The sequence below is a fragment of the Buteo buteo genome, chromosome 4 (genome assembly GCF_964188355.1).
Source record: "Buteo buteo chromosome 4, bButBut1.hap1.1, whole genome shotgun sequence".
Classification (NCBI taxonomy): Eukaryota; Metazoa; Chordata; class Aves; order Accipitriformes; family Accipitridae; genus Buteo; species Buteo buteo.
This window is the reverse complement of record NC_134174.1, coordinates 33,774,876-33,798,896: the sequence shown is the minus strand read 5'-3', so window position 1 is coordinate 33,798,896 and position 24,021 is coordinate 33,774,876. Positions and strand designations below refer to the sequence as shown.

At 45.1% G+C, this 24,021-nt stretch overlaps 1 protein-coding gene across 2 annotated transcripts in view; it reads left to right on the top strand.

The window, feature by feature from the left end:
* RNLS (renalase, FAD dependent amine oxidase) overlaps positions 1–24,021 on the top strand; it is an 80,190-nt gene that overhangs the window by 44,080 nt on the left and 12,089 nt on the right. For both annotated transcript variants that reach the window (XM_075025468.1, XM_075025469.1), the window contains exon 5: positions 14,894–15,067. In XM_075025468.1, coding sequence (XP_074881569.1) covers positions 14,894–15,067 — 174 coding nt within the window. The remainder of the gene's footprint in view (positions 1–14,893; positions 15,068–24,021) is intronic.

Sequence of the window (24,021 nt, the reverse complement as noted above, 5' to 3'; positions counted from 1 at the left end):
TCTCCTGAGTGGTTTCAGGACTCATCATACTGACTGACTCCAGACTCCCTTTTCACTTTGGGATTTGTTCTATGCTGCTTTTTGTTTGCTGCTTTGCTTTAATGCTGGTCCCAGCTTTGCTATGGTGGAAGCAGAATAGATTAGGCAGCTGATTCCTATCCCCTCCATAAGGGAATCATTCTTTGCAGGTTTAAAACAACAACAACAACAAAAAATACTAAATGATATTCATATCTATGTACGTGTTTGACTGTACCATCATGGCTTCCATCTCTTAGAGAAGCCAGGTGTCCAACTTATTTGAAGGTATTGCAAAATCAGTAAATACAGTGCAGTTCACATTTCTTCAGTGAAGTGACCACACAAGGTCAGTGTGATTGGAGATGTGCCTAGGCATGCATCAGGAGACTAATTCTGGGAGAACACCATTCTCGCTAGGTCCAGCACTCTCCTTTCCAAGAGATGTATCAGTATGCAGTGAGGTCCTCATCAACAGGTCTGGGTTTACTGCAGTAGAAGAGAGTGGAAATTAGCAGAGCTGTTAGATGACCCATCTGAGGATGATAAAATACCAAGGCAATGTCAGGTCAAACTAATGAACTGAAGAGAAGCAGCTTGGAAACATTTAAGCTAAATTATGTGGCAGATAGAAATTCATGGTCATTAATAATGTTAAAAAAGGGAGACTGTTTATGATGAGTTGAGAAAACAAAACTCAATATTGAGAATTAATGGTTGAATAGATGTCCAAAAATTCCCTACAGATGTGTAAGGTCATTTAGTTCCCCAGTAACCATTTTTCTTAAATAGTTAAAGCAGCAGACAGATCTTCCGATATTCAACACAATCTTTCCTTACCAGTAAAAAATGTATGGAAACTATAGCTGTGCTATCACAGGAGGAGGGGATTAATTACTGTTTTAGCACTAGAAAGCCTGTATATAAAAAGGTTATGTGACTTGCCCAAGGCCATGTTGCAGGTCAGTGTCAAAGCCAAGAAGGTAGACCAGAACTGGCCACTCGGGCTCCTGTTCAGATTTCATTAGGCCAAGCTCCTTCTATTTGTGTATTTCTTACCTGGAAAATGCATGGAAATGCAAGGCATTACTAAACTTGCAGTACCGAAGTAATGGCCGGCAAAAGTGCTAATGGTGGGCTGGGATGTGCTCAGAGCTGACATGGGGTCTTCCTTGTGACAGAAAGCCAGGTAAGTGTTAGCAGAAGGGATGGGGAGGGAGAGACTTCTCGTTCTCTAGTATTTTTCTCTTGATTGTGTGGTTGTGTAGTTGGCCTGCTTGAGTAAGATGCAAGTTGATTGGAACATCTTCTGTATGTATTCTTCCAGTCGTTTCCAAAATTCGTGTCAGCATGATGCTTCCAATGCTTGCCACCTCTACCATGATCCACCAGCTCCATTCAGATACTGTTTTAAGTGAATACAGACGCCATTCCCTATAACATGTTCTATTTCTCTTCACAGAGGGCAGTTGTTTCTTCTGTCCCCCTTTCATTTTGTGGTTGGAAGCGTAAATATGTGAAGTGTTTGAATAAAACAATCCTAACTTCATATATCTGATGCAGAGACCTGATCTGACCAACTTTGGTGAGAGCTTGAGATCTGATGAAAATACAAGCTCATCTCTCCCTAGGACTGTGAAAGAAAACTGAATGTTAAACATTAAATAGAGAATAGAAAAGGGGGCTATCATGATGCTGCTAGATACATCCTTGGTGTGCCTGCAACTTCAATATTGCATGCAGTTGTGTTTTCATCATTCAAAAAGCTTCAGATGCCCACAGGGCTGGATGGCCAAAGGCACGGAGTGGCTTCTCAGCAAGGGATGACTAAATAGCCTGGGATTCTTCAGCCTGGAAGAGACAGCTGCATTGTATTAGCAGTCTCTGGATGTATAAACTGCTCTTCCAGCACAAGACCTGGAAAGCCCAATAAAGCTGTTCAGACTGATTCAGAAAATGAAAAGAGGAGAGGTCTGAATAGAGGTAATATTGAAACTTACTAACAAGTCTGGCCTGAATGGGGGGAAAAAAATCCCCTAAAAATCACCCCAAGGGGGTTCTTGTAAAAGCTGAATACAATTCTTGCATCTTTTTCATGTTCACAGTTCTACCCTGTATGCTTGCCTTTTGTGTCCTCCTGGTAATGAGCTAGACAAGCTCGTCTACTTTAAAAGTACAGGAAAATATGTTAAATTTTTGTCTTAAGTGGAAATTTCCAGTGGCCAGCTGAATCCTTCCTCAATAATTAATGCCTGAAAGCATTTTCTCTAGTACTTACTTAAATTGAAATATCTTTGTTGTCCATTATTGTAAAGCTGCATTTTGATTCTGTGAGTGTGCATTACCGCTGTCTGGTATTGCATTACAGGTATTGACTTGAGTTTAGTAATAGGGAAGTGTTGCAGGGAGTCAGTCTGTACTGAGACCATGCAGATAAGCCTCCAGTTGCTGTGCTTTGGCTTTGCGTGCCATTAGGGTCTTCCACCATAGTCAGTGGGGAGCTGCAGCCCAGAAGCCAGAAACATCAGGCAGATCTAATTCAATTTATTTATGTGTTTATTCTGTCCAAGTCAAAACACAGAGCAGTAAGCCAACATCTTTCTTTGTTGCCTTGAAAAGCTTTTAATGCTATTTCAGCACCTAGTGTCATACTTAAAGAAAATAAATCCTCTCAACTTTATTATTCAGCTCAATGCTGTGTACAGTAGATGCATAAGTTATTTGCTAAATGTTTTATGATGGCGATTATGTAAGTAATGAGCTTTTACATTTTGGCACCAGAGAGTAACAGAACTGTGTGTAGCACTTTGTAACTTGGTGTAGGAAGGAAACCCTTCTAAGTCCTCTGTAATGATGTGGCACAGCAGGAAGATGAATCTGGATTAATTTGCAAATTAATCTAGAGGAAATGTGACAATAAGCTTTATTTATTTTTTAGCTAAACTTTTCCAAGTCTCTTAGCTCAAAGATGAGATCTTAAATCTATACAGAGGTTTCTGAATAAAATCAGATTTTCTCAAAAATGTCTTCAGCTTCTGTTGACTTCAATGCCAGTCACAGAAACTAGCCAGCTTTGCAAGAATAACACATAATAAATGTTGCTCTGCCTATAGTATGGAAACTGTATTTGCGGTTGTGCTAGTAAGAGTTATATGATGGCATGTCATATATATAGTCTATGTCATTACCTATAAATGACTACAAAGTAGAAACTGGAGTGTACATGTGTATTATATTTTTTTATTTGGACTTTATTGACTAATTTCTTGGGGTTTTTTGTAAGTGGCTCTGATTTCCAAGCATGTCCAAAATCTGGAAAATCCTGGGTATCTTTGTGCCCTGCTGGAACAAGTCAGTCTGTCCTGGTGGCTCCACAGAGGTATTTATTTCTGCTACCTCCCTGGCAAAACTGGAAGAAATTTCCCAGCTAAAATATGGGCATTTTGAACCATTACAAGACTGGCTTTCTTTCCCCAGGCGGGTGGTGATGTAACCGTAGGAAGAGTTTGGATTGTGAAAAATCAGTTATTGTCTTCTCCTTTAGTTTTACTTGCTTATAAATGTCATATCTTGTTCTTCCCAGGGTGGAAGCTTAGCAGAGGTTCATATTTTAAACTAAGATGTCATTAATTTTGAATCAAAACCATAGATACAATAAACCACAGTGAGAGGCATTTCCATGGTGTGTTGTGTGTCAGCATCACATATGCTGCAGGTTCATGAGACTAAAATGCTGTGTGCCGTCATTGTACACATCTTCAGGTGCTGCATTGCTTCGGATGGCATCACTGAGGAAATGACTGGATTTTTGGTTAAGAATCAGCTTCTGCACTCACAACCCAGTCATCCAAATAATGAATTTGAAAAGTTGTTTTCCTCATTAATACAAATAGAAAAATTGTGAAGCTAATATCAACATATGCATTAAATCCACCTGCAGATTGGACACTGAGCATAGAGGCTGAAGAGAACAGCATGGAGCGCCTCAGATGTGTGTAATACAGCATACAGGTTAAGAATAAGCTACGGAATTGGGGAAGGAGGATAGAGGTTTGTTAAATTTAAAAATTGAATTATATATGAAAAGTAACAAAAAATATTATTGCTTTGGATCAGGGATTATTTTGGTTAAAAGTATGACCTGAGCATATAAGTGGGTATAATGGGGATCAATTTAAAGGGAGAGAAAGGAAAGATAATTTTGCAGCATGCTCCTATACCAATCTCCTACAACAAAACCACACGATCTATGCTGGTTTGGGCTGGAGGAGGCAGGCACCGGGCTTGGCCTTTGGGATGGTGCCAGGGTGCACGCACCCGAATGCATCAGTTCTCAGAGCAGTACAGCCTTTTCCGTACTGCTAAATGAATGCTAGTGCAGCAGCTGCAGCACGGTCCAGTGTTTGGCAAAGATCCCATGGAGCGTCTCCCCTGGTTCCTCATCCCTCCTCTTTTCTCACCTGCCCTTCTTCCAGGAGACAGGAGCTGGTGGTATTCTGCCCTTGTGCCAGCTTTGTCCCCAGTTCTAGAAATGGTGCAGTTTCATTTCTCTGTTGATAGCAAAAGTTGACCCAAACGCAACGTACAGTGCTGTAGAAAATTAATGTAAAAGTTTCTTGTGAAAATTGATGGAGGTTTTAGTTTAATAGTGAGTGAATTGCTAATCATCTTATCGAGAGTAGCTAGTGGACAGGTATTCAAGCTTAGTTCTCAAAATCATGAACTTCATAAAAAAAAATCACTTGTACTGTCTTTTTTCCCAGCATCTTTTTTTCCACTTCATCATCTACATTTCTAAATGTGCTTTTCCTTCATGTGCCACAAACTGTAGATAAAGAAGCTTTATGTCAGTCAGGACTGCAATGATTTGAAGTAATTATTTAAGCTGTTAGAGACGTTGCATACACACAGCGTGAGCATTGCATTGGATCCAAAAAGGATTATTCAAACAAAAGCTGAGCATAATAAGAAAATGAAAAGTATATTGCAACACATAACTACGTTTAGTGGGTATTTCAATGCAGATATAGGCATGGCTGCATTTAACTGTTATGCTGCCTTTTTAAAAAAATCTCAAGCTGTTTGATGAGGAAGCTGAAGTTAAAAATGAAGCCTTTCTCATAACCTCTGCTCCCTCCTACGCAAAGGCAGAAGCAGGAACAGCCTGCATCTTGAAACGGTCAGCACGGTGGCAGAGGGCCAGTGTCATGGCGCAGTGTCAGCCTTGATGACTCTGTAGAGGGGGATTGCCTGAAAAGTCTGTCCTTTGTCACCACTCAGCTAGAGAGTTCAGGGCAGCGGCTTCTTGCTCTGGAGAGCAGGAGGAACAGTCTCCTCAAGCCTGTTGAGGAAGAAGAGGTCGCCATCCAAGGGGCTTTGCTGTGTGAAGGTTATGATAATGTGCCATCCTGAATAATTCATCTCCTGAACAGAGCTATGGCAGCACTCTGTCAGCTGTGACAATAAACTGTATCTCCAGGTGCTTAGCTGAGCTGCCTATTCTGCTGGGTGAGCGTCTTATTAAAATCTCTTAACTTGATACCTCTGCTAAAAATATCTTTGTTGCTGTTTAACCACTGAGTTTCCTTTTTTAACTTTTAAAATAGTGGTGATCACTAGCCACCGACAAATACTGTGTCACTGACAACATGTGACTGACACATTTAGATTTGCTGTCAGCTTATCACTAAGATGCTGCAAATAAAATCTTAAGCAAAGCAGTCTAAGGAAATAAAAGCTTTTGAGAGATAGCGTCAGTAGCAGGGTTATTGAGGGCATAGCTGTGAAAGAAATGTATGGTCACAGAAATAAAGTATGGAAAAAATGAAGAAGGTGGAGAGAAACCTACCTAGGCAAAGGCTGAGTTGAGTGCTAGGGGATTACAGGGGCGCTTGTGCACCAGCTTATCCATCTGCTGGAAAATAAGCAACACCTCCTAACATCCTTCATAAATTTGTCAGGTTTTCTTACATCCATATGCCTGACAAAATTTTCTAGAAGGTGGGAGAAAGAGTAAGAGGAAACAGGCAGAATGTTTTATTTCTCTTTGTGCCATCCCACGGCAGGTGGGGACAGGGAGTTGGGCAGGATGGGTTTTGTTTCCAGAAGAGGAAGCTATAGTCCTGAAAACTGGGGGGTGGCTGGGCAGTGACAAAAGATAGCTGGTTTCCTCCTGGGATGCATGGGCATCTTGCTGTCCAGCCTTGATGCTGAGCCTTTCAATAGATGAAAGGGATATTTTCTTTCCAAATATGTCAAAGCAGGATCTGGTACTGAGGCACTGGGTAAGCCACGGTCGCCAGCAAAGCTTCAGCTGAAGTTTTTACTTGTTAAAACTTAAGCGGGGAGGAATAGAGGGTAACTGTAGAAGCACCTTTTCCCTCCTGTAGTCCTTGTGGATGGATATGGGGGACTGTTTCATCCCTTGATACAAATCACAGTATCCTTCAGAGTATTTTCATTTTTCCTGATTTCTTACAGCCCCAGCAGGACTGTTGTGCTTAGCAAAAACTACTAGTCCCATCAGATGCACTTGTGTCAGACCTGCTTGCTAGGAATGACTTAAGAAAGTGCTGAAAGCAAGCCCACAAGGAGCAGGAGTTACACTGAATTTGGGAGGATACTCTGGAAAAGTCAAAAAGCTCAAGCTAGGCTCTAATGCTATTCCCACCAAAGCTAAAGCTGTCAGATTATTAGAAGAATAAGGAGTTTCCAGTAAAAGAAGTTAAGATTAAAAAGAGCACTCTTTTCCTAAAAGAAAAAACTGTAAGCATCCTCATACTTTGCTGCTTTAATAGCACTATCATTCCTTAAAAGTACTGCTGTAGGTTTTTTTCTTAGTGCTTTGGTGGCTGGTAATGTCTAGATGTCTCTAGATTTAGCTACCCTGGTCATACCTAGTAAGTGATTTTGAATATATCAGGCGATAGCTGTGTGCAATAAAACACAAGCTGTACCTGGCTGGCTGTTGTCTTCTTTGAAGCTGCTAGTTGTCAGGATGCAACATCCTCTGTGCTGCCCAGCAAGACTGGATGGTGAAACAAAATAAGAGTGTTTTCCTTCTCATCCCTGGAAGTCTTTCAAACCAGCATCTCAATTTGTTTACCCAAGTTTGCCCACACATCCTCATGTGCGTGCAAGAGCTGGATACAAGCATCCCAGCTGAGCTCTAAAATCATGTGGTGACTTGATAAGGGAGATAAGTATCCACAGGCTTTTAGAAGTACTGAATTAGGAATAGCAAAACTTTCCAAAACAAGTATTATTTAAAATGCATCTCACATTGCAGCATCTGCTTTTCCCTGCAGTTCTGAACATGCTTTCTCCCTGTCCCTAGCAGCTGTGACCTACGGTGACAGGTACATGGGACTTTGTGTGAAGTTACGGGTAACCTAACTACTGTTTCAGTTACCAGACTGACCTGAATCCTTTACCAACCCATCAGTTCTCTTGCCCATCTCTGCTTGCTCAAAACTGCAGTTGCAAGTCCAGTCCTTGCTGGAGCCTCTGACAACTGCCACAAGCTGGTGGTGAATGATCTGGGTGCTATCTAGCTCCTGCAGTGCCTTCCTGCAGATAAAGGTGCATATTGCAATCCTCTCCCTTACTTGCTGGCAAATGACTAAACATCCAGGACTAAACCTTGATCGTCCTACTTGGTTCTTGGCCATCGGAGCAGCTGGGTTTATTTTTGCTTCCCTGGCCTCTGTGATGGTAGGCTGGGCTCAGTCCTGGACTCCTGAATGGCGTAGTGCCTGTGCTCCCAGCCTGCCAGCTGAAGCCTTGGCTCTCCTCTCTCTTGCTGGCCCTAATGGGATCTCTGGGTTCTCTCCTTCCCACAACATGAGTGAGGCAGTGAGGTGACATTAAATACTGGAACAGCAGATAAAAGGCCGTTACTATATTTATTGAGTGTTACAGATAAGTAATCCACTCTGCTGTCAGTGTCTAGAGAAACAGCAAATAAAGTATACATGCCCCTTGCTTTGATGTGATGAAATCTCCAGAGGACATTTACTTCAGTGGCATTTGCAGTGCAGCTGTAGCTGAGTTTTTCAGTGGAAAATGTAAGATATTCATGTCTTTATGCACTGCTTTAAAAATATCGCTATGGCTGATTCTTGTATGCTGGATGATTCTGTGGTCTGAAAGCTGTTTTTTTTCCCAAAATGTTATTAAAATCATCTTAACCGTTTTTGTTGGAAGGGGAAAAATTAATAGTTATTTTGTGGTTTCATACACAACATTAAAACAACAGTCTGGTTTTCATTTAAACCAATAAAAGTATGGAAATTCAAAATGAAGCCTCTCTTCATGTCCTTAGATCAACTTGTTGGCCTTGCTAAAACGCATAATGGATGAAGCAGGGGAAAAACCTCAGTCTTACAACTCGCAGCATTGTTTTCGCATACAGTTCAGCTTTTTTGTTGCTGGATTTCAAACTTGACGTCACTTTATTGCCTGTCTTCTCAAGCTATAAAAACTTCCTCAGTTTTGTAAATTTGCAGCAGTTTAGAATCCAGCGAACCACAGACATTATTTTTAAAAAACGTAAGCAATAATTAAGCAAATTGGTTAGCAAACATACATCAGTGATTGAATTAATACACTTTTTAATTTTAAACTATAAACCTGACTGTTTGGGACAATGAGTATTAGTCATTTCTTGTTTATGGTATGGTCAGAAAGAGACCAGAGGCACTGGCACAGCTGCAGCACGGGAAACCCCGTCCAGCCCCAAGGCAACAGCCCGTCCCCGTGCGAGCGGGGCGTCCCAGGGATGGTGCCCTGAGCAGTGGGGGATCCCCATCCCTGGGGATGCCCCGACTCGCCAGGACTCGGCCCCCAGCGGCCCGCTGCAGCTGCCTCAAGCCTGAGCCTGTCCGTGAGTCCAATGCGCTTGTGTGCGGTGTGGCTAGCATCGCAGCGCTGCCCCTCTGTTTTCACCCTGCAGGTTCCTTTCCAGCTCTGCCCTCCCCCCAAGGACAGGGCAGGACTGAATCTGGAGAAACTCCTCAGTGTTGCTGGGGTTCACTTCTCACCAGTGAGCAGCCTGCCACTGTCCCCGAAACACCTGCAAGCGCTGGGCAGTATAACCGGGTGTCCTTAGCCTGTGTGTTATTCCATCTCCCCAAGGCTTTGAAAAGTGAAGCTGTTCCTTCTCTCGTTGCTGTGAACGAGCCATCCTAGGTGTTTACAGCTCTTTGATCTGTTAAGTCACAGCTCCGTCACTTCTGGCTGGTGCCCGCACCCTCGAAGCTGCCTGCCCTCCCTCCTCTCCCTTCTCCTGGGAGGGAGGTTGCTCAGCTGGGCTCGTTGCCTGCCTTCATCTGCTTTCCCCAGCATCCCCTGGCCAAGCTCCGTGTGTGTGTGTGTACTTAAAGCTGATAAAATTGTAACTTATCTTTGATTACCACACTGCTGTTCAGCATCTGTCCCCAGTGACCCCTAACACCTTCTGGAACTTTATAGCTTGTGAGGATAGGTCCATAAAGCAATGTTAAGTCTTAAACAAGGTACTTCAGAGCCAAGTGGCTGGCTCGGCTTTGGCAACACTCAACATTGTGAAGGTTGTACCTGCTGAAGCACTCCATGTAATAAACCGTTTGCCTGAGCAAATTTAAACCCCCTGGTCCCTTCCCCTGCAGCAGACCACATGTGCTGCGAAGCAGAGGCAGGGTATGGGCTTAGGCGGCTCGGCGCCTACAGCCCCCAGGCTGGGCAGTTCATCTCTATCTCAGAGACATTCCCACAGCACAGAGGTTTCTGCATGCTGAGCTTTGCCGGGGGAATTTGCTTCACAGGCTGGAGGAGGTCTTGTTTATTTTTTTTTTCCCAAGGGGAAATGAGTTGTCTAAGTAACCTGGACAAAGAGTAGTGTTTTAGATGAGACATTACAGCTTCACATTTATTTGCTTGTTTATAGGACTTTTATATTCTTTCGAAGCACAGCAAGAATGTGTAAGAATTGTGATTATTTATCATAGCTGTAAGAAGTGGGCCTGCTGGTGATGGACATCTCAAAACCCAACTGTGCAGAGCCCTTACCTGAAAGAGGATGGGGGATTTCTGGACAAGATCTGTCCCCTCTGCCATATGGCATGTGTTCAGCAGCAGCTCTGTTCCCTGTCTGGGCTCTTGTGGTCTGCCAGGAGGAACTGGGACAAGCACTGCTGAAATCGCTAACGTCGCCGTTCCGACTTGGCAGTAAAGAGCCCCCGAGAAAGTTCCCGGATGCTGGCACCATGTGCCTGCACTGTTAAATTCACGGCTTGAGCGGGAAGCTAGCACAGGCCAGGGAACATTTCCAGTGGGGTGGGATGTGCGAGGTCCTCTCGTGCTGGCATTCTTTCCTCCGGGGCAGTCGTCCAGCCTGCCCTGCGTCCCTGCTTAATCCGCTCCCTTCCCCTCCTCATCACAGGCTTTGCCAAGCAGCAGTGCCATGCCATGAAATCTCCTGCCATGAAATCTCCTGGTCCTGGGGGCTGCAGAAGCTGGAGAGAAGCTGTGGAAGAGGGGAAGAATGGAGGAGGATGGAGATGGCAGCCTACAGGAGACTCGCGGAGCTGGGGTAGTCCTGCCAGTGCCCTGGTCAACGCAAAATCTTTGAATGGCATGAAAAGCTGGGATGAAAGCCAGCACCTCGCCACAGGCCGGGGTGGCCGCCCTGCCAGGCTGCTCTGGAGGTTTGGCATGGAGCCCTGTGCACCCAGGAGCCCTGGGCCCCAGGGGAGCAGCCTGGCCCGGAGGAAGGCAGAGGGAGCCTGGGCAGGGTGCTTTGCACACTGTGGCTTTCAGAACTGGCTGGTCGGGTGGCACACACATAGTCAGGGGGTCTGTACCACATCTGGAGTCCTGGGGTGAGATGAGAACCACCAGTTCCTCAGCTGGGACATGCTCAGGGTAAAGCAAGAAGAAATGACATTGAAGAGCAGCTCTTGCAACCACCACTCTCTGGTTTTCTCTGGAGCATGTATGAGGTTGTTCTTCCATAGAGAGCATGTATGTGTGCTGCAGAAGCCCGTTCAAGGCAGTAGCATACCAACAGCATTCTCCATGCTAAACTGTTACTGGGTCTTGGTCACAGACCAGTGATATAACAAATGGGAACCCTACCGTGCCACAACTTACATGGAGGCAGCTTTGCCAAGGGAAGGTGACAGCAGAGATTGAGGGGTCTTTGACCCAAGGCGTAGAGGAGTTCCTGAGGTTCATGGATCCTCCTTGGAAAGATCTAGGTGCAGGGGTGAGGTGAGAGGCAGCTTGGCCCCCTCAGCACCTTCTCAGAGGGGACATGGGACTGGAGAAGGAAGGGGAGCTTCTTCAAACCCCATTGTGCTCAGCCAGTCCTACCCTCCTGGGCAGGCCTATCCTATGGCTTCCTCTGTCAGGCAGCTCCACCACCGCCACCCCTAGTGCCAGACACTGTATTTCTCTTCCTTTCCTCTCCCGAGCTTTCATGGTCAATCAGTGTTTCTTTCTGCCCCCTGCATTTCTCTGTTCCCCAGCATATTTATGTTAAAATTTGTAAGGGTGTTTCTTCAGGGCTTTTCAAGGTTTATTTCTGATGGCATTTGAGATGGAATCTGACTTGTGATCCTCTGGTGTGCTGGTGATTAGGTAAGGCTGGTGTGGGTGTGGAGGTCATGGTGGAGTGGGGGAGACCAGCCAGGAACCTCGGTTAAGAGAGCACTCTGTACGTGAGGTCACTGTTTCAGGGGAGGAGACAGAAAGCAGCCTCTGAAATCAGTCTTCTTCATGACATGCAGAGTGTTGTGGTTTAACCCCAGCCAGCAACTAAGCACCACGCAGCTGCTCACTCACTCCCTGCCCCGACCCAGTGGGATGGGGGAGAAAATTGGGAAAAGAAGTAGAACTCGTGGGTTAAGATAAAAACAGTTAAATAGAACAGAAAACAAGAAACTAATGATGATAATGATAACACTAATAAAATGACAACAGTAATAATAAAAGGATTGGAACGTGCAAATGATGTGCAGTGCAATTGCTCACCGCCTGCCGATCGACACCCAGCTAGTCCCCGAGCGGCGATTCCCCCCACCCCACTCCCCAGTTCCTATACTAGATGGGACGTCCCATGGTATGGAATACCCCTTTGGCCAGTTTGGGTCAGGTGTCCTGGCTGTGTCCTGGGCCAACTTCTTGTGCCCCTCCAGCCTTCTTGCTGGATGGGCTTGAGAAGCTGAAAAATCCTTGACTTTAGACTAAACACTACTTAGCAACAACTGAAAACACCAGTGTTATCAACATTCTTTGCATACTGAACTCAAAACATAGCACCGTACCAGCTACTAAGAAGACAATTAACTATCCCAGCTGAAACCAAGACAAGAGGAATAGAGTAGAGAGACATCATGGAAAAAATACGCAACTAGAGAAACAATGGGATGGGGCAGATACCTGTGAGTAGCATGGTGGGTTTTCGGGTGAGAGATTGTGACTGCAGACCATGCATCCTCCCGTAGAAGGCACCTGTCTGTGAAGAATGGAGTCGATATCTTTGGTGAACCTTCCCTGGTGGTTCACTAAGGGTTCTGAGATGTAGTAGGCTTCATGGCTTTACTTATTGAGTCTCTCACAGGACACTGAATAGGGACGTGAATTGTGCCCCTGTACATTTTGGGAGGCCACATGGAAATGTTGCCAGAATGGACCAGTCATGTCAAGGAGTTTGGACTTGGCACCTGGAGACTTGCACAGCTGAAATGGTCACCCACAGGTTGGTAAGAGGTATGGTGGCACCAGCCCTCCCCTCCACCAGGATTGGCTCAGGAATCACACTCTCCCCTGCTCAATGTCCTCTGCATGTAAATAGACTCCGAACACAGGCAGCCTTGATGCTGTTTGAGAAGGGAGTGTGCCAGTAGCTGTGGTGGGAATGGACACTGATGCAGACCAGTGGTATGTAGGCTTTACAGGTTTAGTGGCAGTTGTTGCAAGGACTTCTCAGCACAACCGAATGTGCTCTTAAGTGTGCATCCTGCTAGAAAACACTCTGCCAGTGCTACTGGACTCCTGCCCCTGGCCAGCACTGTGTGACTCAGGAGTGCGTGTATCATGGCACCATGCACGGAGGTTTGATTTATAACCCTGGTTCCTAGAGTTTCGCCTTGGCACAGCAGTGAATATCGGTTCTCAGAGAGAGAGTGTGTGTTGGTGGAGTGATTGTGTGATGAAGCCGTCCTGGTTGCAAGTTCTGAGGAGCAGCATTAGTCATGACAGCAAAGTCAGTCACGCCAGCGTTCAAGCACATTAATTGCAGTCACATGGAGGTGGCTTTGGCATGGTTAAGATATGCAGAATTACCCAGTCCCACCAACTCCAGCTGCAGGCACCAGGATGGGGGTCTCCACCCTAACACTGCTCCCAGCAGGTCCAACACCGCAGCTGCAGCAAGTTATTTGGGGCTGTGTCCAGTTGAGTCGGGACAGTCCCCGGGAATGGAGACCCCCTTTAGTGGACCACATTAGTGACCCTGCGCAGGACTTTATTCAGTTGGTTGTTGTCTCCCTTGTACTGGGGGACACAATAAACTGCACAGTGTGTCCAGATGTGGCCTCACTTGAGGGGGCAATACCTTCCCTTGACGTGCTGGATGCTCTCACACCAGGCTGGTTGGCCTTCATTGCTGTGACTCCTGGCCAGCTTGGTACACACAAGTCTGCAGACGCCTCTCGCCTACAAAGCCTTGTGTGGAGAGCTGCCCCCTCCAGCCCATCCCAGCCAGCCCCAGACATGGGGCTGGTCTGTTCTGGTGCAGGACTTCTGCTGAAGTCCTTCTGAAGATACCACTCAGCACCTGGCCTGCTGCCTGTGGGAAGTGCCATGGTGGATAGAGCCATCAGCTGCTCCTTTCTTCATACAAGATGTTCCTCATGGCAGCTGAATTTTGCATAAAATGAAGCACTTTGGTTGGTGTTCTTTTACCTCTCAATATCAAATCTCCAAACAAGCCCAACAGAGCATGCAGTTTCACATACAAGCGGGAGACTGCTGTGATTTTGTCTTTGCATGTCCTGCTCCAGCTTGCAGAAGCATTGGCTGTCCATTCAGTAGTAAGAAGAGAGACGTGACGGCTAACTCCACAATTAGTCAGACTGTTGTATTTCTCTTTAGCATGAAATAAAATAGTATTTGAATGCACAGTGGGGCTAATGCTACTTTGTGCAGCTTTTTATGAAGATTATAAAATTGAGGCAAAAAGCAGATCTTACTGTAATTAGAAGATAGAGGAGTTGATCGTAGGGAGGAATGGATTAATACTTGCTCTGAAATTTTCTAAACTGCTTTAAAATACCTTCAGCTGAAGGAGCTGAACTTTACTATGAACCCTTTGTGTGCTGAAGTGCAGAGGTTTCTTCATCCATTTGAATTGCAACATGGAAGTTGCAGGGCTATTTTCCCCAGACATTCAAGAGTCCCTGTGTTCGTTTTGTTGATATGTGAAGTCATTTGGGTTTTTGCAGAGTCATACAATCATTTACTTGATGTGCTAGAGGCAACCCAAACCTCTTATTCCCATTTATTCACCCTTTGAGAAAACATTTGGAAAAAAGTCACCTGTCATTGAAGTTCCAAGTCAGAGGCAACTAGCAGAAAACTGGGAGATAAACCACCAACAGATGGGGGAGGGTTGCGTGTGAAGGATGTACTCTACATAATGTGCCATTAAAACTTCATGAAGAGGTGTCCCAGAAAAAATATTACAAAGCACTAGGCTTAATATTAAATTCTTAGTTTTAGCGGTCTGGTCATTTTCAGGAAGGAATAATCAGCTTAACCACAGCATTCACATATTTAATGTTCTGAGAGAAGAGGGATTGTCTGATTTTTCTTTTTTTTTTTTTTTCCACAGTAATTAATGAAAGTCAAAAGCAGCAACTGGAATCTGCGAGTTACTCCTCCCGCTACGCTCTGGGACTTTTTTATGAAGCCGGTACACAGATTGATGTCCCTTGGGCCGCACAGTACATCACCGATAATCCCTGCATACGCTTCATCTCCATCGATAATAAGAAACGCAATATAGGTCAGTGCTCCCATTATTTCCCTTAAACACAGTGACAATAGAGGGTGTAGGTCATGAAAAATGCTGTTTAATTGAGTGTTGCTATTCTGAACAGAGCAAGTATTTAACTCCAAGCCGCAGCGGATAGCATTTAATGTCACATTTGGCCTGTAATAAAATACACAATGAAAGTGGGAAGGTCCTCAGAAAATCACCACCCAGCACACGGTTTACATTACTGCATTTATGAAACCAGTGTCAGGGGATTTGAGACATCAAAATGTTGCTATTCCAAGAAAGAGCTGGAGTTCCTTTGTTTAATCATTGATTCATACACATGCCAATTTATCTCCCATCATCCATTACTTTACAACTTCTGTTCTTTCCACTAAGCATGCTTGGAAGTAGTAATGAGTTATATAATTGAGGCTGTTCTAGTCTAATTCAGAGTTAGCCAGTGTGCTTTTATAATCATGGAAAATTCTTGAAATGGCTGCACATAGTATGGCTGCTTGGTAAAGCCTGGAGAATGTCCCATAAGGCAGACTTTTCTCATCTGTTTCTGGAAGATGGCAGTCGAGTAAGTGTATGTTTTATTTATTAAATTTATTTCATATACTAAGAGTGTGTTGGCATAGAATAGCTCAAGAAAAAACCGCTAGCATTTGAGTTTAATCAAGTTCATTAGGAGCTGAAAACAATTCCCAATTCTGTTACTTGTTCACATTGTGATGATGACCAGGTTTAACCACATCTGTGAAGTGGGGGTAAAAACCTACCCACCTTTGTGGTGACCTACAAAGCACTGTGACTCACTGTCAGAGAATAAGGAAGGATTTTCATAAGCAGCTGCTGCCTAATGCGTAATTATTGAGTATTACCAAATTTGCTGTGCTAAAACATGTTCGGATTTAGACCTGGGAGACTTCTGTTTCTAGTCTTCCTTGTTCAATCGGGATTCATTGCTTCCTGCCTGCAGTCTGCAGACATCAGTGACGTTAGTACCTGCTGGGCAGGGCATTGAAAACCTTGCCTGTCGCCCTTACCTCTACACACCATCACCATGCTAGAAAACAGCCGTAAGGTTGGGCATGTCTTCCCTCTCTTACACTGTAAACATGCAATTTAATGTAATAAGCTATCACAAGGGAGTGTCACAGTATAACAGTGGCGCTGGTGGCCATGACCTCTGAAGATCTCTGCTCCAGCTCCCACTCCCAGCAGGCTGTGCTAACACAAGGTTGGGGCAGCCATGCCTTCTCTAGCTGAGGTTTTTAAAAAAAACAGGATGGAGATCCCCCACATCACTGGTGACCTGTCCCAGGGCTGCACCTCCACTGGGGTAAGAAGTGTTTCTTTATCTGCAGTCTGAACTTCCCAAGGCTCAGCCTGTGGATGTTGCCTCCTATTCCGTTGTCTGCCTCTACCAATAAAAGTCACGGTCATTCAGGTTGGAAGGGACCACTGGAGGCTGGCTGGTCCTACCCCCACACAAGGTTTGAATTTAGATCCAGCTGCAAAGTTAGAGCATGTTGCTCAAGGCCCTGATGTGGTGTGATTTGCCACCTTTGCACTTCTGGCTTATATTCAATGGTGGATCCACCATAACCAGCGGGATCTTTTCAGAAAGGTCTGTTGCTCAGCCAAAGTGATGCATGGGGTTGTCCTGTGTCAGACACGGGACCTTGCACTCCTCCTTGTTGCGGTGATAGTACAGTTCAAGTCAGCTCTTCCAAATATGCCCTTCTTTGCACCAAAGCCAACTGGGTAGTAATGGCTCTTGAAGTGCCTCCAGAAACAGCAGTTTATGCTGGGAGCAAAGGAGTTGGAGAGATGAATCAACTCACCACTGTAGAAGCACAATTTTGTTATTTGTCCTAAGAATTTAGCCTGTTGGCCTGAAAATAGGGAAAATAAAACAAAAGAATGGCTGAACTGGCCAAAACAAAGATGCATCCACCCTGATATGCTTCCTCCAGCAGGGACCAATAATGAATATTTTAAAAAAAAGAGTGTAAGGAAAGCCAAATTCAGAGTGGTGGGTTTTTTTCTCTGGCATTGTCTCCTTGTTACCGACAATGTGCAGCTGGAGATTTTCTTGTATCTAAGATTATATGACCATCGTTGTGTTTAATGATAAGTACTTGATAGTTAATGGCACCTACTGGTATTGTCCATCCCATTTGCCTGATTCTAGCTGTGCAGAAGAGGACACAGCCCAAGGGAGAAGTTCACCCATCCTTTCCTCACCTGTTTGCATATGTGATCTCAAAGCACTGGCACTGAGAACAACGAATATGGAATTATAATGGAATTATCAAATAGCTAAGTATAGTGTCTTTGCTGTCTCCAAATGCAATTTAACCAGATAGTAAGCATATTATTTGGGGCATATTGTTAACAAATACATAGAAATTACCAGAACATCAGTGTTGACACATACTTTCTCACTGAAATTTCCCTCGTATTGTGGAAGAGATCTCTTTATATGAGCAAATTTTTCCAAGAAGAACAAATTGTATACCTTCATAGGGCTGGAACAAGCTGGGGGTCAGCAAGTCCGGTAGGGCCCTCCTTTTGACATATAAACAATCAACCAGCTGCCTTGACTGTGCTGTCTTTCCTGGTGAACTTGCATTTTGCAGATTTGCACTTTGTTCCAGGAAAAGTAGTACTAGGGAGAGAGCAGTACGTGTTAGCTGGAACAGTATTTCTGGCTGCAAGCGCTCAGGCTGAGCACAGGAGTGTTGGAAAGCATGCCTGCATCGTGTTCAGTAATGCTCACATACAGAAGTATAAAAATCAAAAGTGATCACCAAGTGAGTCACTTTTCTTCAAACATGTGCACAGCTCCGCTGATAATAGAGACGCACACACACATACGTAAAGACAACATGGGCAAGGGGGGCTGAAATTTATTTATGTATAGGGAGTACTGCAGCCAAACCACTTGAATATAAAGTTCCTTTGTTTGTTTTAGCACATATGCAAGTATTTTGCATTTGTATTTTTCCTTCCGTGCTTCTGACTGACCTCCAGAACATTTCAATGGGAGGCACGGCAGCACCTCGCTGTCCCTTGTTTGCTGGTTTTTTGTGGTGCCAATGCTGGTGTTTTAACACCATGCTCCACTCACTCATCATTATTCCTATTTGTTACGGGTTTGTGTGGTGTGGGGTTTTTTTGGTAGCGGGGAAGGAGGGGCCGCAGGGGTGGCTCCTGTGAGAAGCTGCTCGAAGCTTCCCCTGCAACAAGTCGGACCCGCTGCTGGCCCAGGCCGAGCCCGTCAGTGATGGTGGTAGCACCTCTGGGAGAAGAGATTTAAGAAGGGGAACCTGCAGTGAGTAGGGGGATTGGAATGTGAGAGGAACCCCTGTGCAGATACTGAGGTCAGTGAGGAAGGAGGAGGAGGAGGAGCGCCGTAGGAGGGGATGCCCTGCAGCCCGTGGTGAGGTGGCAGGCTGTGTCCCCCCTGCATCCCATGGAGGGGAGCGGGGGAGCGGAGGCCCCCCAAGATGGCCGGGACTCCATGGGAAAGCCCGTGGTGGAGCAGGCTGTGACTGAAGATCAGCCCACGGAAAGGACCCACGCCAAGGAAGTTTGTGAGGAACTGCAGCCCACAGAAAGGACTCACGTTGGAGAAGTTCATGGAGGACTGTCTCCTGTGGGAGGGACCCCATGGGGGAGCAGGGGACGAGTGAGGAGTCCTCCCCCTGAGGAGGAAGGAGCAGCAGAGACAAGGTGTGAGGAACCGACCCCAGCCCCTGTCCCCTGCGCCGCCGGGGGGAGGAGGGAGAGAGAACCAGGAGTGGGCCTGAGCTGGGAAGGAGGGAGGGGTGGGGAGAAGGTGTTGTAAGGTTTGGGTTTACTTCCTAATATCCTTCTTTTGATTTGATTTGTAGTAAATTAAATTGATTTTGTTTCTTCCCCAAGTTGAGGCTGTCTTTTGCCCGTGACCATAAGTGGTGAGTGATCCCTCACTGTCCTTGTCTCAGCCTGCCTTCATATCTTCTCCTTATCCCACCGTGGCCAGGGGCGGGGAGTGAGCGAGTGGCTGCATGATGCTTTGTTACCAGCTGGGCTGAAACCACACCACCATTCTTATATTCTTTAACCTTGATTGATCGTGATTCATCTGAAGAAGATGCTGGTGGCAATGAAAAAGTAAGCATTCAGAGAGAGAAAGCAGAGACGCTCAGGCTAAGATTTACATTGGGTCCCCTGGGTGAAGCAGCTGAGATCTTTCAGGACAGCCATCCTTCCCAAAAAGCCATCACCTTCTCCAGTTGATGCCTGAGTGGTCCCACTTTCACCGTTCCTCCTCTGTGCCATATACACTGTCTCCATATATTCAGTAGTGTGTTATTTCTCAAGCACCTGCATGCATCCCTCCTGTTGCATTAAACTTAAGAGGGAAAATTGCTTTGCTGCTCATCAGATGTGGCTGCAATGCTTATCAGAAGTACATCCTCAACAGACAGAGGAGTATGGCTGCAGTTCTCTAGACATAAGTAAAAGTGACTAATGGATCAGACACAAACAGAAATTGGATGTTTCTGGTGTTTCTACGCCTACTTTGATGTATCCACAATTAGTGTAGGTTTATCTAACCCTCGTTACCACCTCAAATGGTTTTAGTAAACAGCATTGAACTACAGAGATCCAAAGGAAATAACTCTAGCTTTCTGCTAAGGGACTCTTTGCTAAACACATTATTACACAAAAAATAGCTACATCTATATAACGTTTGCCTAAAAGCAACTAGTCTAGCACTCACTATGAAAGTCCAAACTGTCTTTTTTGTTTGTATAAGATGTGGTAATCCCTGCTTTGACTCATTTAGTAAAGCAGAGATGTAAAACTCTTTCTTATGCAGGTTTCACATTTTACCAGTGAAATACCTGAAACAGTCTTGTTGTTATAATTATACAATAGGATGGGTTTGTTAGCAGAGCTGGTGAGTTGCAGTCTGTAATTCTCCAGGAATCTCAGCCTTTGCTTGCTCTCAGAGCCACTCACTTCCCTAAGGATCGCTTGTGCCTTGTTGTGTTGTGATGACCTGCAGTGCTCTGAATTGCTGCTTGTTGCATGGCACTTGCAAACTCATGAAGCCTCTCCTTGCTAGGAGATATGGCAGCATCCCCTCTCTTTTTGTTTTCTCCTTAATTGCTTTATGCAGACTGCTCAAGTGTTGCTGGGTCTTCAAACATTTATGGTGTAATGATGTTCTTTAATTCATAAGTTTGCATTCAACATAACTTTCATCAGCATGTCCCCTGGACTTCTGTAATGGAGAAGCCAGGTGACCATGCCATCTTTCTGGCAGTCCAGGTGGGTGAGACAGAACAGCAGGACTTCTCAGAGTTTTGTCTTTGTTTACACTGCTAGAGAGGAATACAGTCTTCTGTGATGGGCTAACCCTCACTGCAATGGGGAGGAGGTAGCGAGCTTGACCCATGCATGGCTGAGCCTGCTGGGGAAGGCACCAGCACCCAGGGAGTCCCTGGCAGCTCTTCTCTGTGGCACAACATGTTACCATTAGTTGGCTTCAGCCTAGACACAGCCTAGTTCCTTATCAATAACTACAGGTGACATCTGTTTTCTTCCCGATTTATGCAGAAGAATCAATAATAAAGCTGTTTGTGATACTGCCATTACCAATGTAATCTGGAGCACAGTGAGCCTCCGAGAAAGACGGCTTTTTGCCGCAGCTGAGGATCTCAGCTGCTGTTCATAAAATCGCATGCGTGTCCGCAGAGGTGATGCACTTGAACATTACATAAGGAAGAGCCTACAAGAAGTGTATGTTGAATTCCCTGTGCGGTATGTGTGAATATTAAATATTTGTGTGATTGGCTGCCTTAAACACCCCATCAATATTTATAACTGGTCGGGGGGACAGTGGGAATTCTTCAGTATAAATTATTTCAAACCTCATTTCTGTAATACCGCAGTCTTTGCATCTCTTTGCATTCTGGAGGACTAAAGATAGATGACATAAAAATGGAAGCGGTTCCATTCTTTTACTTCAGGATTGCAAGGTTATATAATCTAAAGGGAAGAGTCATCTTACAGGTTTTCAGGATCAGCGTAATTCTTGAGTTTCCTTTTTAATTTTAAAATACAGATTTCTTTATCTTCTCAGTACCGAAATAAGAATTTTTAGGAAGATTGAAGAGTTAAAGAGTTATTTAGGTTTTTGCCTCATTACATGGCCAATTGCTTTGTAATCCCCTGCCTGGCCTGCCTGCCTTTTAGAAAACTAATCAGAAACTGTCTGTAAGGCTAATGAAATGCTGAATTTCTGAATATAAAAAAGTTAGCATTGTTCTTTACACGGACTTTTCCAAAATGTGCCTTGTGAGATAGAGAAGATTTTATTCCAGGGAGAATACGGGACCTTACAAACCACAGGAACTTCTGAGGATAAATCGGGAAGCTCGCCAACCCTTTTGCTAAATAGCAGCATGGTGCTTTGAAAGCGAACCTCCATCTCTCTTGCTCATTTGCTAGGTGTGGTGAAGTTAATCGCTGTTCTGTTTTTCATTTTAGATACAGTTTTATGAGGCCTGCATGTTGACTTTTCTTTTGGCAGCCTGCTGATCCCTCCCAGGGAGCAAAGATACTGTTCCAGCCCGTCTGGAGGTGTCCAGCTTCTCTGCTGCCCTCCGCACTGACCCAGCAGCATTTCCTTTACAGCCTAGCTTCAAGGGTTTGTTTGGTGTAGCAGTGATGAAGCCCTTTCCCTTCCCCTCATGCTACCCATGACCAGAATGGGTTTTGCATAGCAAAACCCATTTCCCCAGTAAGATTAAGAAATCCTGAGGGCAGGAAGCAACCACGTGTTGTTTTTTATTGGTATCTGTTCTGACTCCAGGTTTTGGGCAGGAACACAAGAAAAATACTTGACACTGTTCCTCTAGGAAGGAAGAAAATGTTCCTGTGGAAGATGTGTGCCTATTACATCTGTATATAGGTCTCTTCGAGAGACTGGGTTGTAACCCTAGGATTGATCCCCTAGGAAGGAGAGACATGGTGTCTGTGCCCACGCTGGAAGGGTTCCCAGCCATTCAGCTGAGCACTTAAACAGGAGTACGATCTGCCTTTGAAGCTGGCCCCTGTTTTGAGCAGGAGGTTGGACTAGAGACCTACAGAGGTCCCTCCCTACATAAGTCCTGTGACTGAGGCAGACAATGTTCTGTATTTACTGAGTATTTACTGAACACACTAATAAATTAACTGGAAAGTGAGTCCAACTAAGCCCCCTTGGAGAAAACAGGCAATTCTTCAAGCTTTGTGCACATTCACTGTCCAGCAAGTTTTAAAGTCAGCCCAGCTGAACCAGTAAAAATTTTCAATCCTCTTTGTGGACCTTTTGTGGATGTATCTACGGAGCCTGCAAACTGATCTGCAGGCCTTGGCTACTTACTTTTGTACCTTTTTTAAAGTAGACCTCATTCTCCCAAGGATCGGTGGCTTTGCAGAACCTGTGAGCCATAGGGCACTTCCAGGGCATGCAGATTGCAGCCCCTGCTGCCTTGTGCTTCTCCACAAATATGTTTCAGTCTTAGATCAGCGCAACCACTTCTAAGGTCAAGGCTGATCAGCCTCTCTGAAACCCTGACCTTGGCACCTCAGTGGACACTGTGTCCCTTGAGGTACAAGGTTTCATTTTTCAAAACCTTTCAGCTGAGCAAGTGCAAGACATGCTCCATGGTGGCCCTCAGACATGATTATGTCTCCTAGAATATTATTGTTTGGACAAATCCAGTTGGCTTCTGCTTTCTCAGAAATAGTAGGAGTAGCTATAGCTGCTTCTCTTCATTTTTGCCAAGTCTCCCCTGCTAGCCTCATGGGAAGTGTCAAAGGGCAGATGGGTCCTTCTTAGGGTACCTTCTCCTATTAGTATAGTCCTAAGAGCACTGTGCTCTGTCCCCCTCCTGGCACCTTGAAATCCATGTTACCAGCCAGTTCTTTCCCTTCCACAGTATTTTTCAACCTGTCAGATTCCCAGAACATGATAAGATACCATCCTGAATATTTGCCAAATAAATTGCATGACTTTCAGGCTCTGATGGTGTTCTTCCTGCTAAGGAAACTTCAGGCCCCCGTGCATCCCAGGGATCGCAGCTAATCTCTAAAATATCTTTTGAATTTAGGGACTCTGAACCCTGACCTTGGCATAGATTCACCAAAGAAAAGTAGCTTTTGCATTTTGCAAGGGAGAAGATTTTGGTGGACCGATAATCCACTGTGGGCTTTCTCTGAGAAGTTATGTTTTGTTTTATTGAGGTGTTTGTCCTTTAGTGATCTCTCTGTCCCCTTCCTTCCCCGAGACTGATGGTAAGGAGGATGTGGCCACCACAGGAGCTGACTTTACACCCTTAATATTTCTGAGAACTTCCCAGGGCAGAAGGAGGTCCCTGTGGGAGGACTTGGCACCACGGGCTGTTCGTATTGTCACTGTCCTGCAGTAGAGAGTGCATGGAGGTATTCACCCATAAATCTTTTTATCCCACCATAATAGTGACAGCTACACTTCTAACCCAAGCAGCTTTGCTGAGCAGCTTCACCCAGGACACCATGCTCTTCCGTCTTACCATTCCACACTAAATGTGTTATTCAAAGCTAGGAGCCACCTTTCTGATGCCAGATGCTCTTGAGCCGCAAGCCACTGTGCTGGGGAAGCGGCCCTGGGCTCTGTTCTCTGTGCTCTTCTCCAGGGCGTCTTTTATTAGGCCCATCCTTTTTCTGGAAGATAATACTCCTAACAGGCTTAATCCTGCATAAATTCTCACTGTCAGCAGTCTGTCCTTCTCTTTCTTTACACAGCCTGTGTGTGATTCCTCTAGCTGGGAATTAATGACGAGTGTTGAGACAGTCCTAAAATGTTAAGAAGCTGATGGCCGCCTTCTCCTGCTCACAATCCAAACACCTTTCCCCTCATTCCCAGGTTGTAGGTCAAGATCCAGTTT